General features: G+C 42.3%; 1 protein-coding gene and 1 long non-coding RNA gene across 5 annotated transcripts in view; both read left to right on the forward strand.

Moving 5' to 3' along the window:
* Positions 1–4817: 4817 nt before the first annotated feature.
* Positions 4818–8284, forward strand: LOC106591552 (uncharacterized). Of its 2 annotated transcripts, none has more exons than XR_001325419.2 (2): positions 4818–4968; positions 6964–8284. It is a non-coding gene; the product is annotated as an uncharacterized lncRNA (long non-coding RNA). The 2 variants fall into 2 exon arrangements; XR_001325418.2 differs by lacking the exon at positions 4818–4968 and adding an exon at positions 5364–5759.
* Positions 8285–8657: 373 nt separating this feature from the next.
* LOC106594142 (regulator of G-protein signaling 12) overlaps positions 8658–12484 on the forward strand; it is a 102540-nt gene continuing 98713 nt past the window's right edge. For all 3 annotated transcript variants that reach the window (XR_006769511.1, XM_045716302.1, XM_045716303.1), the window contains exons 1-3: positions 8658–9244; positions 9491–9717; positions 11853–12050. Coding sequence is in view for 2 of the 3 variants with exons in the window: in XM_045716302.1 (XP_045572258.1) it covers positions 9175–9244; positions 9491–9717; positions 11853–12050 (495 nt within the window). In the remaining variant the exon portion in view is untranslated. The remainder of the gene's footprint in view (positions 9245–9490; positions 9718–11852; positions 12051–12484) is intronic.

Here is a 12484-nt window from a genome sequence, read left to right on the forward strand (position 1 = left end):
GCCGAAAGGTGACTAGTTTGCATCCCTGCAGTGGATGGGCCTGGCTGCCAGGTGATTGGCTGCACACCTGCACAGTCATGTGAAATCCATAGATTAGGGCCTAATGAATTTATTTAAAATGACTGATAAACGGTAAGTCAGTAAAATCTTTGAAATTGTTAACATGTTGCGTTTATAGTTTTGTTCAGTATAAGAACAAATACACTGTCTTACATGTGAAATATGAACTGCAGGGTGGAAACCCCCCCGTTGTATTGTTTTAGAGGGACGACGTGTTGATCTGTTGTGGTGAGGAACAGAATCACTGTACTTGACCCTCTCTCACCCCAGACCTAGACTCCAGATCCCAGGTCCATATCCCAGGTCCAGACTCCAGGTCCAGACCCCAGGTCCAGATCCCAGGTCCAGACCCCAGGTCCAGATCCCAGGTCCAGACGCCAGGTCCAGACACCAGGTCCAGACCCCATGTCCAGACCCCAGGTCCAGATCCCAGGTCCAGATCCCAGGTCCATATCCCAGGTCAAGATCCCAGGTCCAAACCCAAGATCCCAGGTCCAGACACCAGACTCCAGGTCCAGACCCCAGACCCCAAGTCCAGACCCCAGATCCCAGGTCCAGACCCCATGTCCAGAACCCAGGTCCAGAACCCAGGTCCAGACCCCAGGTCCAGACCCCCGGTCCAGAACCCAGACACCAGGTCCAGACCCAGACCCCAGGTCCATCTGGCTGCTGCTCCTACTGCCCACCACAGAAGGGAGGAAATCCCCATTCTGGACATACTAACATACTGGACATAGACAGCACATTAGGGGCTATGTATGTAGTCTATCCCATACTATGCATTCTATTTGTATGCTTGTTGTGATTGACTGTATCATCAGATTTTTATTTGATCAATGTAATAACATTCTCAAGGATGCTACACAGATAGACTAGAGAGGATGTTACAGATAGAATAGAGAGGATGTTAAAGATAGAATAGAGAGGATGTTAAAGATAGACTAGATAGGATGCTACACAGATAGACTAGAGAGGATGTTACAGATAGACTAGAGAGGATGTTACAGATAGAGGATGTTACAGATAGACTAGAGAGGATGTTACAGATAGACTAGAGAGGATGCTACACAGATAGACTAGATAGAGGATGTTACAGATAGACTAGAGAGGATGTTACAGATAGACTAGAGAGGATGTTAAAGATAGACTAGATAGGATGCTACACAGAGAGTTGAGAGGATGTTACAGATAGACTAGAGAGGATGTTACAGATAGACTAGAGAGGATGTTACAGAGACTAGAGAGGATGTTACAGATAGACTAGAGAGGATGTTACAGATAGACTAGAGAGGATGTTACAGATAGACTAGAGAGGATGTTACAGATAGACAACAGAGAGGATGTTACAGATAGACTAGAGAGGATGTTACAGATAGACAACAGAGAGGATGTTACAGATAGACTAGAGAGGATGTTACAGATAGACTAGAGAAGACGTTACAGATAGACTAGAGAGGATGTTACAGAAAGTCCAAGCTGCTTGATAAGGACTCCATGAAAGTGCTAGCTACTGCCCTCATTCAATGCCACTTTGACTATGCTAGTACTTCCTGGTTTGGGGGCTTATCTAAATTTATGAAGGGGACGCTCCAGATAGCCCAGAATAAGCTGATCAGGGTAGTACTGAAGGTGAGTCCACGTACTCACATAGGCAGGAGCTGCTTTCAGGAACTAAACTGGCTGCCTGTTGAAGCTAGGGTGTCCCAGATTAGACTAGGTTTGGTTTACAGGAGTATTTATGGTCCTGCGCCCAGATATCTAAGTGATTACTTTCCTCGTGTTAGGGATGCACATAATCACAGCACCAGATCAGGTGCTGCTGATGTGTGCTTATACAGGTTCAGGAGTAATGCTGGGAAAGGTACTTTCTAGTATACTGGAGCCTCAGAATGGAATGAGTAGCCTCTGCCCATAAAAACAACGTCCTCTCAGGGCAGCTTTAAAAATACAGTTAAAATATGTTTGATGTCCTCTGTGCCCATATGAACAACCCCTATGATGTCACTGGAATGTTTTTGTTGTGTTTTATTATTTCACTGCCATACTGTGTTCCATCTTGTCCGGCCATCTTGTCTCAAGAGGACCACAATGGAAATAAGTCCCAGACTTTATTGTGTGTTATACTCCATGATTTTATTCATGTGCATGTATGGCTTTTAAGTTTTATGTGTGCTTGTTTTTTTTTTTTAAATGGTCGAATTAATAAACTAAACAGATAGACTAGAGAGGATGTTACAGATAGACTAGATAGAGGATGTTACAGATAGACAACAGAGAGGATGTTACAGATAGACTAGAGAGGATGTTACAGATAGACTAGAGAGGATGTTACAGATAGACTAGATAGAGGATGTTAAACAGATAGACTAGAGAGGATGTTACAGACTAGAGAGGGGATGTTACAGATAGACTAGAGAGGGGATGTTACAGATAGACTAGAGAGGATGTTACAGATAGACTAGAGAGGGGATGTTACAGATAGACTAGAGAGGATGTTAAAGATAGGATGTTACAGATAGAGGATGTTACAGATAGACTAGAGAGGATGTTACAGATAGACTAGAGAGGATGTTGCAGATAGACTAGAGAGGATGTTGCAGATAGAGGATGTTACAGATAGACTAGAGAGGATGTTGCAGATAGAGGATGTTACAGATAGACTAGAGAGGATGTTACAGATAGACTAGAGTATGTTTCTCTCTCCTCTCTCCCCGTCTCTCCTTCTCTTTCTCTTCCCTCTCTCTCTCCCTCCCCCCCTCACTCTACCTCTCCCTCTCTCTCCCCCTCTCTCTCCCTCTCCCCCTCTCTCTACCTCTCTCTGAGGAGTTGGTTAGACATATGGAACTTCACCATACTGTTCTTTCAGCTGGGCGGACGTAATTCAAATCCTCAGACAAGATACTTCCCATGACCTCTGTGCTGATTGACTGTCTGTGTGTTTGGGACCGGCTGGAAGCGGCTGTGGTACAGTAGGCTATTCCCAGAGTGGCTATCAGGCAGCTATTTATGGGAGATCGACACGGACTGTCTATGGATTTATAAGATGCAATGCATGATGATGAATGGACATTTATGGGGATGTTTTTACCTCAGAAAAAGGCGGTAGTTGACCAATATTTTAAGTTATTAAACACAATATATAAATTAGAACACAAGGTATGATATGTTACTGTTTTATCAGCTCCATCATCAGTAACCACCAGTTGTCATATCAAGTATTACTGTCCGGGTTATATTATCTCCATCATCAGTATTACTGTCAGGTTATATTATCTCCATCATCAGTATTACTGTCATGTTATATTATCTCCATCAGTATTACTGTCAGGTTATATTATCTCCATCAGTATTACTGTCAGGTTATATTATCTCCATCATCAGTATTACTGTCAGGTTATATTATCTCCATCGTCAGTATTACTGTCAGGTTATATTATCTCCATCATCAGTATTACTGTCAGGTTATATTATCTCCATCATCAGTATTACTGTCAGGTTATATTATCTCCATCATCAGTATTACTGTCAGGTTATATTATCTCCATCATCAGTATTACTGTCAGGTTATATTATCTCCATCCTCAGTATTACTGTCAGGTTATATTATCTCCATCATCAGTATTACTGTCAGGTTATATTATCTCCATCAGTATTACTGTCAGGTTATATTATCTCCAACGTCAGTATTACTGTCAGGTTATATTATCTCCATCATCAGTATTACTGTCAGGTTAAATTATCTCCATCATCAGTATTACTGTCATGTTATATTATCTCCATCATCAGTATTACTGTCAAGTTATACTATCTCCATCAGTATTACTGTCAGGTTATATTATCTCCATCATCAGTATTACTGTCATGTTATATTATCTCCATCAGTATTACTGTCAGGTTATATTATCTCCATCAGTATTACTGTCAGGTTATATTATCTCCATCAGTATTACTGTCAGGTTATATTATCTCCATCATCAGTATTACTGTCAGGTTATATTATCTCCATCATCAGTATTACTGTCAGGTTATATTATCTCCATCATCAGTATTACTGTCAGGTTATATTATCTCCATCATCAGTATTACTGTCAGGTTATATTATCTCCATCATCAGTATTACTGTCAGGTTATATTATCTCCATCGTCAGTATTACTGTCAGGTTATATTATCTCCATCGTCAGTATTACTGTCAGGTTATATTATCTCCATCGTCAGTATTACTGTCAGGTTATATTATCTCCATCAGTATTACTGTCAGGTTATATTATCTCCATCATCAGTATTACTGTCAGGTTATATTATCTCCATCGTCAGTATTACTGTCAGGTTATATTATCTCCATCGTCAGTATTACTGTCAGGTTATATTATCTCCATCGTCAGTATTACTGTCAGGTTATATTATCTCCATCAGTATTACTGTCAGGTTATATTATCTCCATCATCAGTATTACTGTCAGGTTATATTATCTCCATCGTCAGTATTACTGTCAGGTTATATTATCTCCATCGTCAGTATTACTGTCAGGTTATATTATCTCCATCGTCAGTATTACTGTCAGGTTATATTATCTCCATCGTCAGTATTACTGTCAGGTTATATTATCTCCATCGTCAGTATTACTGTCAGGTTATATTATCTCCATCGTCAGTGTTACTGTCAGGTTATATTATCTCCATCGTCAGTATTACTGTCCGGTTATATTCTCTCATCATCGGTAACTACCAGTTGCTCCCAATTCTCCAGACCAGTACCCTCCTCCCGTCCTCCCCAAACACACACACACACCTCCTTTTAAGTCTTTCTTCAGCAGCTGGTAGTGAGTGGTCTTTCCTTTGTTTACAGTGCTTACTGCTAACCTAACCATGGGATCGGACTGAACATACTTGGGGCCGCATTTATGAACTGTAAGCAATTTTAAACACTTTTTAAAAAACTGGATAGCTAGCTAGTTACATAGCCACGGTAAACTTCTCTACATGGATTGAAGTTATTCAATTTATGGCTAACAAATGCATTGGCCAGGTGGTGGATTGAGGATATTGAACAGAGAAAAACAAAACGTTTAAGTTAACGTTATAGCTATTATATTTAGTTAGTTAATTAGCTATACGCATTATATATTACTAGATGTAAACAGTAAGCAACATAGATTAGCAGAATTAGCCATCTGGCTAGCGAATAAACTAGGCTGAACCGGTAGCTAACCATGACAACGGCAGCGATACCGTTACACTTTAGCCAGCTGTTCTAATCGCCTTGGAAAACAATGTATAGCTTTCTTCCTCTGTATCGTCTGCAAACACATTCCGGAGAATGCCACGGTCTTGTGTAGTCTTTACTATAATTGTGTTTGAAAGATATAACCTTTGGGTGAATGTCATTTTCATGTTAACATGGGATTTGAATTCGGCCACCTGTAGCATACAATACTTTTGTTGCTAGCCGATTCTCAATCAAACTTTAATCATTCTAGCTAGTTTTTTTTTGTACTTCGGCGCACAGTTCTGACTATGATTGACAGCCATGTAAACCAATGACAGGACAGTAAAGTTTTGTGTACACTATCGTTGGCATGGTTACTCGTTGACATTACAAGATTCTGGAAAACGGAGGCGGGTCAGTAGTTAAGCACGGGTGGATGCACTTTCTAGGTGTATGGATTTTTGACCAGCAATTTACGGACAATAATTACAAAGTTTGTAAACTATCTTTATATTCATTATAAACACAAAGACTGAAGCCTAAATGACGAAAGTGCAGTGCCAGTAATACAATTAACAACTTGTAATTTTTCGTTATCATCTTAGTTTGTTAGATACGCTTGCTATAGCTACCTAGCTAGCTACTGTAGCCAGCTAACGTTAAAACTAAGTTAGCTCTCTGTTCTCGTCCTCTCATGCAAACAAGCTGCTAGCTAGTTCTCGCTTTGACTAAGTTTAGCTCAGTTGTAGGTTTATCAGCAGTTAGTAAACATAGGTAGTTAGCTAGAGGGTGAGGAGAGGAGGCTCTCTTGTTGCCACGCAACTGTATGACCTCCTGTCTTCAACACCTGTGGAAAGGTGAGTCGTGAGTAACCGCCCTCGGTTTTGAAATCATCCTTCCCATTGGACAATGCAAAGCGTCTTCTAACCCCACCCACGGGCCGGTGTGGTTTTATGTCAGTGGTTGAGGTGCTTCCGTTCACCAAGGGGTGTTGTACAACGCAGTATTCCTTCCTTGGCATTCTACATGGCATTGCGTTTAAATGCCATGTAGAAATTTGATTTTGATTGCGTTTAAAAATACTTTGGTGTTTATTTATCTCATAGTTCTTTCCTTTATATGACTTATTGAAGGAGTGTACACTTGGGGACCTTCTCTTCTTTCCTGCATGGCTATAACAGTTTACATTTTAGTCATTTAGCAGACGCTCTTATCCAGAGCGACTTACAGTGAATGCATACATTTCATACATTTTTGTTGTTGTTGTTGTACTGGCCCCCGTGGGAATCGAACCCACAACCCTGGCATTTCACACACCATGCTGGCGTTGCACACACCATGCTCTACCCACTGAGCCACAGGGAAGTGCTTCCCAAATGTCTCGTTGAGTACCCTCAACCGTTCAACTTATTTGATGTATTCCAGTGCTATTCTACTGGTCAACTAAGCACCAAGACCTTCATTGGTAAAAATAAACTGGAACACATCCAATGAATGTGGAACAGCTGGGGGTACTCAAGGAGAGGTTTGGGAAACACTGCTACCAACCCCAATGGTACTGTGCTGTCTCAGATGTGTTCCTTTCAGACATGTGACTTGATTGTTGTTATATTGTCTCCTGTCCTCTGTGTGTTGTATTGGCTACCATCACTCACAATGAGTCCTTGGTGCTGTTTGTCCCTCCTGTCTCTCCGTAGGTGACCCCTGCCTGACCTGTGACAAGTCACATCATCCTCAGAGAGTGGCACCAGCATGGCAGGGCTGGCGTTGGAGTGGAGGGGCTGACGTCATGCTCTCACCATCCTGACAAATCCCTCAGTACTAGAACGAGAGAGGGAGGAAAAGCCTTAGAGGGAGACAGACAGCCCTTGACAGTGGAACGAGAGAGAGAGAGAGGATAGAGAAGAAGGGAAAAAGAAGGGAGGAGAGGAGAGGGATTAAGCCTCATCAAAAGAAACAACAGTTCTCTTTTACAATACATCTCATTGACTTACCATGCCAGTAAAGCTCATTGAATGGAACTGAGAGTACAAAAGTCACATCAGTCTTTTCAACCACTCTCCTCTTTCCTGGTTGTTGTTGTAGGCCCAAATTACAATATGATCTCAGTCAACTTACCTGGTAACATAAGGGTTAGATAAATAACATCAGTCAACTTACCTGGTAACATAAGGGTTGGATAAATAACATCAGTCAACTTACCTGGTAACATAAGGGTTGGATAAATGACATCAGTCAACTTACCTGGTAACATAAGGGTTGGATAAATAACATCAGTCAACTTACCTGGTAACATAAGGGTTAGATAAATGACATCAGTCAACTTACCTGGTAACATAAGGGTTGGATAAATAACATCAGTCAACTTACCTGGTAACATAAGGGTTGGATAAATAACATCAGTCAACTTACCTGGTAACATAAGGGTTAGATAAATAACATCAGTCAACTTACCTGGTAGCATAAGGGTTGGATAAATAACATCAGTCAACTTACCTGGTAACATAAGGGTTAGATAAATAACATCAGTCAACTTACCTGGTAACATAAGGGTTGGATAAATAACATCAGTCAACTTACCTGGTAACATAAGGGTTGGATAAATAACATCAGTCAACTTACCTGGTAACATAAGGGTTGGATAAATAACATGTCAACTTACCTGGTAACATAAGGGTTGGATAAATAACATCAGCCAACTTACCTGGTAACATAATGGTTAGATAAATAACATCAGTCAACTTACCTGGTAACATAAGGGTTGGATAAATAACATCAGTCAACTTACCTGGTAACATAAGGGTTAGATAAATAACATCAGTCAACTTACCTGGTAACATAAGGGTTGGATAAATAACATCAGTCAACTTACCTGGTAACATAAGGGTTGGATAAATAACATCAGTCAACTTACCTGGTAGCATAAGGGTTGGATAAATAACATCAGTCAACTTACCTGGTAACATAAGGGTTAGATAAATAACATCAGTCAACTTACCTGGTAACATAAGGGTTGGATAAATAACATCAGTCAACTTACCTGGTAACATAAGGGTTGGATAAATGACATCAGTCAACTTACCTGGTAACATAAGGGTTGGATAAATAACATCAGTCAACTTACCTGGTAACATAAGGGTTGGATAAATAACATCAGTCAACTTACCTGGTAACATAAGGGTTGGATAAATAACATCAGTCAACTTACCTGGTAACATAAGGGTTGGATAAATAACATTGAATAACAGAACAAGAGTCAAAACAATGTTCAGACAGACGGACACCTCGTCCAAGAGACGTCATGGAGGTCATGGGGGTCTCACAACCTTACCTTCGCCTCCTCACCCCCACCAGGGTGGGCGTATCCGGGGGGTGGAGGTGGCCCGGGGAGGGCAGGGTATGGGTTCACCCTCTCTGGCCAGGGCCCCTGTGTCCTCAACTGCATTCTAAAAGGAAGTCCGGCGGACTACGTGGGTCTCCGCTCCGGTGACCACATCCTGTCCGTGAACGACATAAACGTCTCCAAGGCTTCGCACGAGGACGTCGTCAAGCTGATTGGACGATGCACGGGGGTTCTGCACCTGGTCGTCGCCGAGGGAGACCGGGGAGGCCGTCGTCACGGACACGGTGGTACCAACCGCAACCGTCGCCACGGAAACAATTCAGGAAGTCCAGCCGGAGGAGCGGCAGCTGCCGCGGACTCGTGCTCCAGCGACGAGGAGTTGTGTGGTTTCCATAACAGCAGCAGCGGAGGCGGAAACAACAAAAACGTGAAGCCCGGTTCTCGTGGTAACAGTGCCAGCGGTGGTGGTGGTGGAGGAGGGGACGGAGGGGGTGGTGGTTGGTTCAAGCCCAAGCTGGACTCTAAGACCCTGGGTATTAACAGGGCAGAGAGGGTGGTGGCGGAGATGCAGTCTGGAGGAATATTTAACATGATCTTTGACAACTCTTCACACTCCTCCAGCAGCTCAGAGAAAGGTAGCAATCTACCTGTTTTAATATAGCATGGTTTTTTAATGTACTGTATCACATCACATTTTGGCCTGGTTTCCCGGACACAGTTTAATGGAGAGTCTCAATTGAAAATGCTTTTTAGTCCAGGACTAACTAGGCTTAATCTGTGTCTGGTAAACTGGCCCTTTATGTGTGTTTCTGCATAATGTACCACCATGCTCAAATAAACTAACCCTAAACCTTACCTTGACCCTAAACCTAATCCTAAAGACAGGGTCATCGCTCCTCCTCCTCCTCTCCGTGCCTCCTCTTCCTCGTCTGCGTCGGCCAAGCCTGTGAGGCCCCTGTCAGAGCCAGAGTTCCCCCCATACCATAAGGGCCGGGGCCGGTCCCACAGCAACCCGAACCTGCTCTCTGAGGAGGAGATGGACAGGGTTCTAATGTCCGACGACTCAGTGTTCCTGGACGGGTTCCATCTGCAGGAGACAGAGCTCCAGGTGAGTACTAACATGCCAGGTGTGTGTGTGTGTGTGTGTGTGTGTGTGTGTGTGTGTGTGTGTGTTGTGTGTGTGTGTGTGTGTGTGTGTGTGTGTGTGTGTGGGGGTGGGATTTGTCCCAAAAGGCACTATGTTCCCTGTATAGTGCATTACTGTTGACCAGAGCCCTACACAACTACATTATCAGCTAGGTGTGATAACCACACAACTACATTATCAGCTAGGTATAATACCCACACAGCTACATTATCAGCTAGGTTTGATACCCACACAGCTACATTATCAGCTAGGTTTGATACCCACACAACTACATTATCAGCTAGGTATGATACCCACACAGCTACATTATCAGCTAGGTGTGATAACCACACAACTACATTATCAGCTAGGTATGATAACCACACAACTACATTATCAGCTAGGTATAATACCCACACAGCTACATTATCAGCTAGGTGTGATAACCACACAACTACATTATCAGCTAGGTATAATACCCACACAGCTACATTATCAGCTAGGTGTGATAACCACACAACTACATTATCAACTAGGTATAATACCCACACAGCTACATTATCAGCTAGGTTTGATACCCACACAGCTACATTATCAGCTAGGTTTGATACCCACACAACTACATTATCAGCTAGGTATGATACCCACACAGCTACATTATCAGCTAGGTGTGATAACCACACAACTACATTATCAGCTAGGTATGATAACCACACAACTACATTATCAGCTAGGTATGATACCCACACAGCTACATTATCAGCTAGGTGTGATAACCACACAACTACATTATCAGCTAGGTATAATACCCACACAGCTACATTATCAGCTAGGTGTGATAACCACACAACTACATTATCAGCTAGGTATAATACCCACACAGCTACATTATCAGCTAGGTGTGATAACCACACAACTACATTATCAGCTAGGTATAATACCCACACAGCTACATTATCAGCTAGGTGTGATAACCACACAACTACATTATCAGCTAGGTATGATACCCACACAGCTACATTATCAGCTAGGTGTGATACCCACACAGCTACATTATCAGCTAGGTTTGATACCCACACAACTACATTATCAGCTAGGTATGATACCCACACAGCTACATTGTCAGCTAGGTGTGATAACCACACAACTACATTATCAGCTAGGTATGATAACCACACAACTACATTATCAGCTAGGTATAATACCCACACAGCTACATTATCAGCTAGGTGTGATAACCACACAACTACATTATCAGCTAGGTATAATACCCACACAGCTACATTATCAGCTAGGTGTGATAACCACACAACTACATTATCAGCTAGGTATAATACCCACACAGCTACATTATCAGCTAGGTGTGATAACCACACAACTACATTATCAGCTAGGTATAATACCCACACAGCTACATTATCAGCTAGGTGTGATAACCACACAACTACATTATCAGCTAGGTTTGATACCCACACAACTACATTATCAGCTAGGTGTGATACCCACACAGCTACATTGTCAGCTAGGTGTGATAACCACACAGCTACATTATCAGCTAGGTGTGATAACCACACAACTACATTATCAGCTAGGTATAATACCCACACAGCTACATTATCAGCTAGGTGTGATAACCACACAACTACATTATCAGCTAGGTATAATACCCACACAGCTACAGTATCAGCTAGGTGTGATAACCACACAACTACTTTATCAACTAGGTATAATACCCACACAGCTACATTATCAGCTAGGTTTGATACCCACACAGCTACATTATCAGCTAGGTGTGATACCCACACAGCTACATTATCAGCTAGTTGTGATAACCACAAAACTACATTATCAGCTAGGTTTGATACCTACACAGCTACATTATCAGCTAGGTGTGATACCTACACTGCTACATTATCAGCTGGGTTTGATACCTACACTGCTACATTATCAGCTGGGTATGATACCCACACAGCTACATTATCAGCTAGGTATGATACCCACACAGCTACATTATCAGCTAGGTTTGATACCTACACAGCTACATTATCAGCTAGGTTTTACATCAGTGAATGTTGTAGTAATGTTTTTACAATATATTTTGTCTCTCCACCTTCCAGGTGGAGGTGGAAGGGGAGGACTTCTGCCTGGAGCCCAGTGAGGGTATCCTGAACGTGGGTATGATGGTAGGGTACCTGGGCTCCATAGAGCTGGCCTCTACAGGAGCTAGTCTGGAGAGTGACAGTCTGCAGGCCATCAGAGGAAGCATGAGACGACTCAGGGCTGAACAGAAGATACACTCCCTGGTCCTCATGAAGGTACGGGTCGCTTTGGATTGATTGAATGGTTGGTTGGTGGGTTAGTTGGTTTATTGAATGGTTGGTTGGTTATTTGATTGGTTGGTTGGTTGGTTGGTTGGTTGGTTAGTTGATTGAATGGTTGGTTGGTTTGGGTTGGTTAATTGATTGAATGGTTGGTTGGTTTGGGTTGGTTAATTGAATGGTTGGTTTGTTGGTTTGGGTTGGTTAATTGAATGGTTGGTTTGTTGGTTTGGGTTGGTTCATTGATTGAATGGTTGGATGGTTTGGGTTGGTTTATTGATTGGTGGGTTGGTTGGTTGGTTTGTTGGTTTTGGTTGGTTAATTGATTGAATGGTTGGTTTGTTTGGGTTGGTTCATTGAGATGTTTAGATGTCATATCACTAAATTGTACTTTGACCCTGTGGGTCTCGGGTCGTTGTTGCAAAAACAAA

This window comes from Salmo salar, chromosome ssa04, assembly GCF_905237065.1.
Source record: "Salmo salar chromosome ssa04, Ssal_v3.1, whole genome shotgun sequence".
Taxonomy (NCBI): Eukaryota; Metazoa; Chordata; class Actinopteri; order Salmoniformes; family Salmonidae; genus Salmo; species Salmo salar.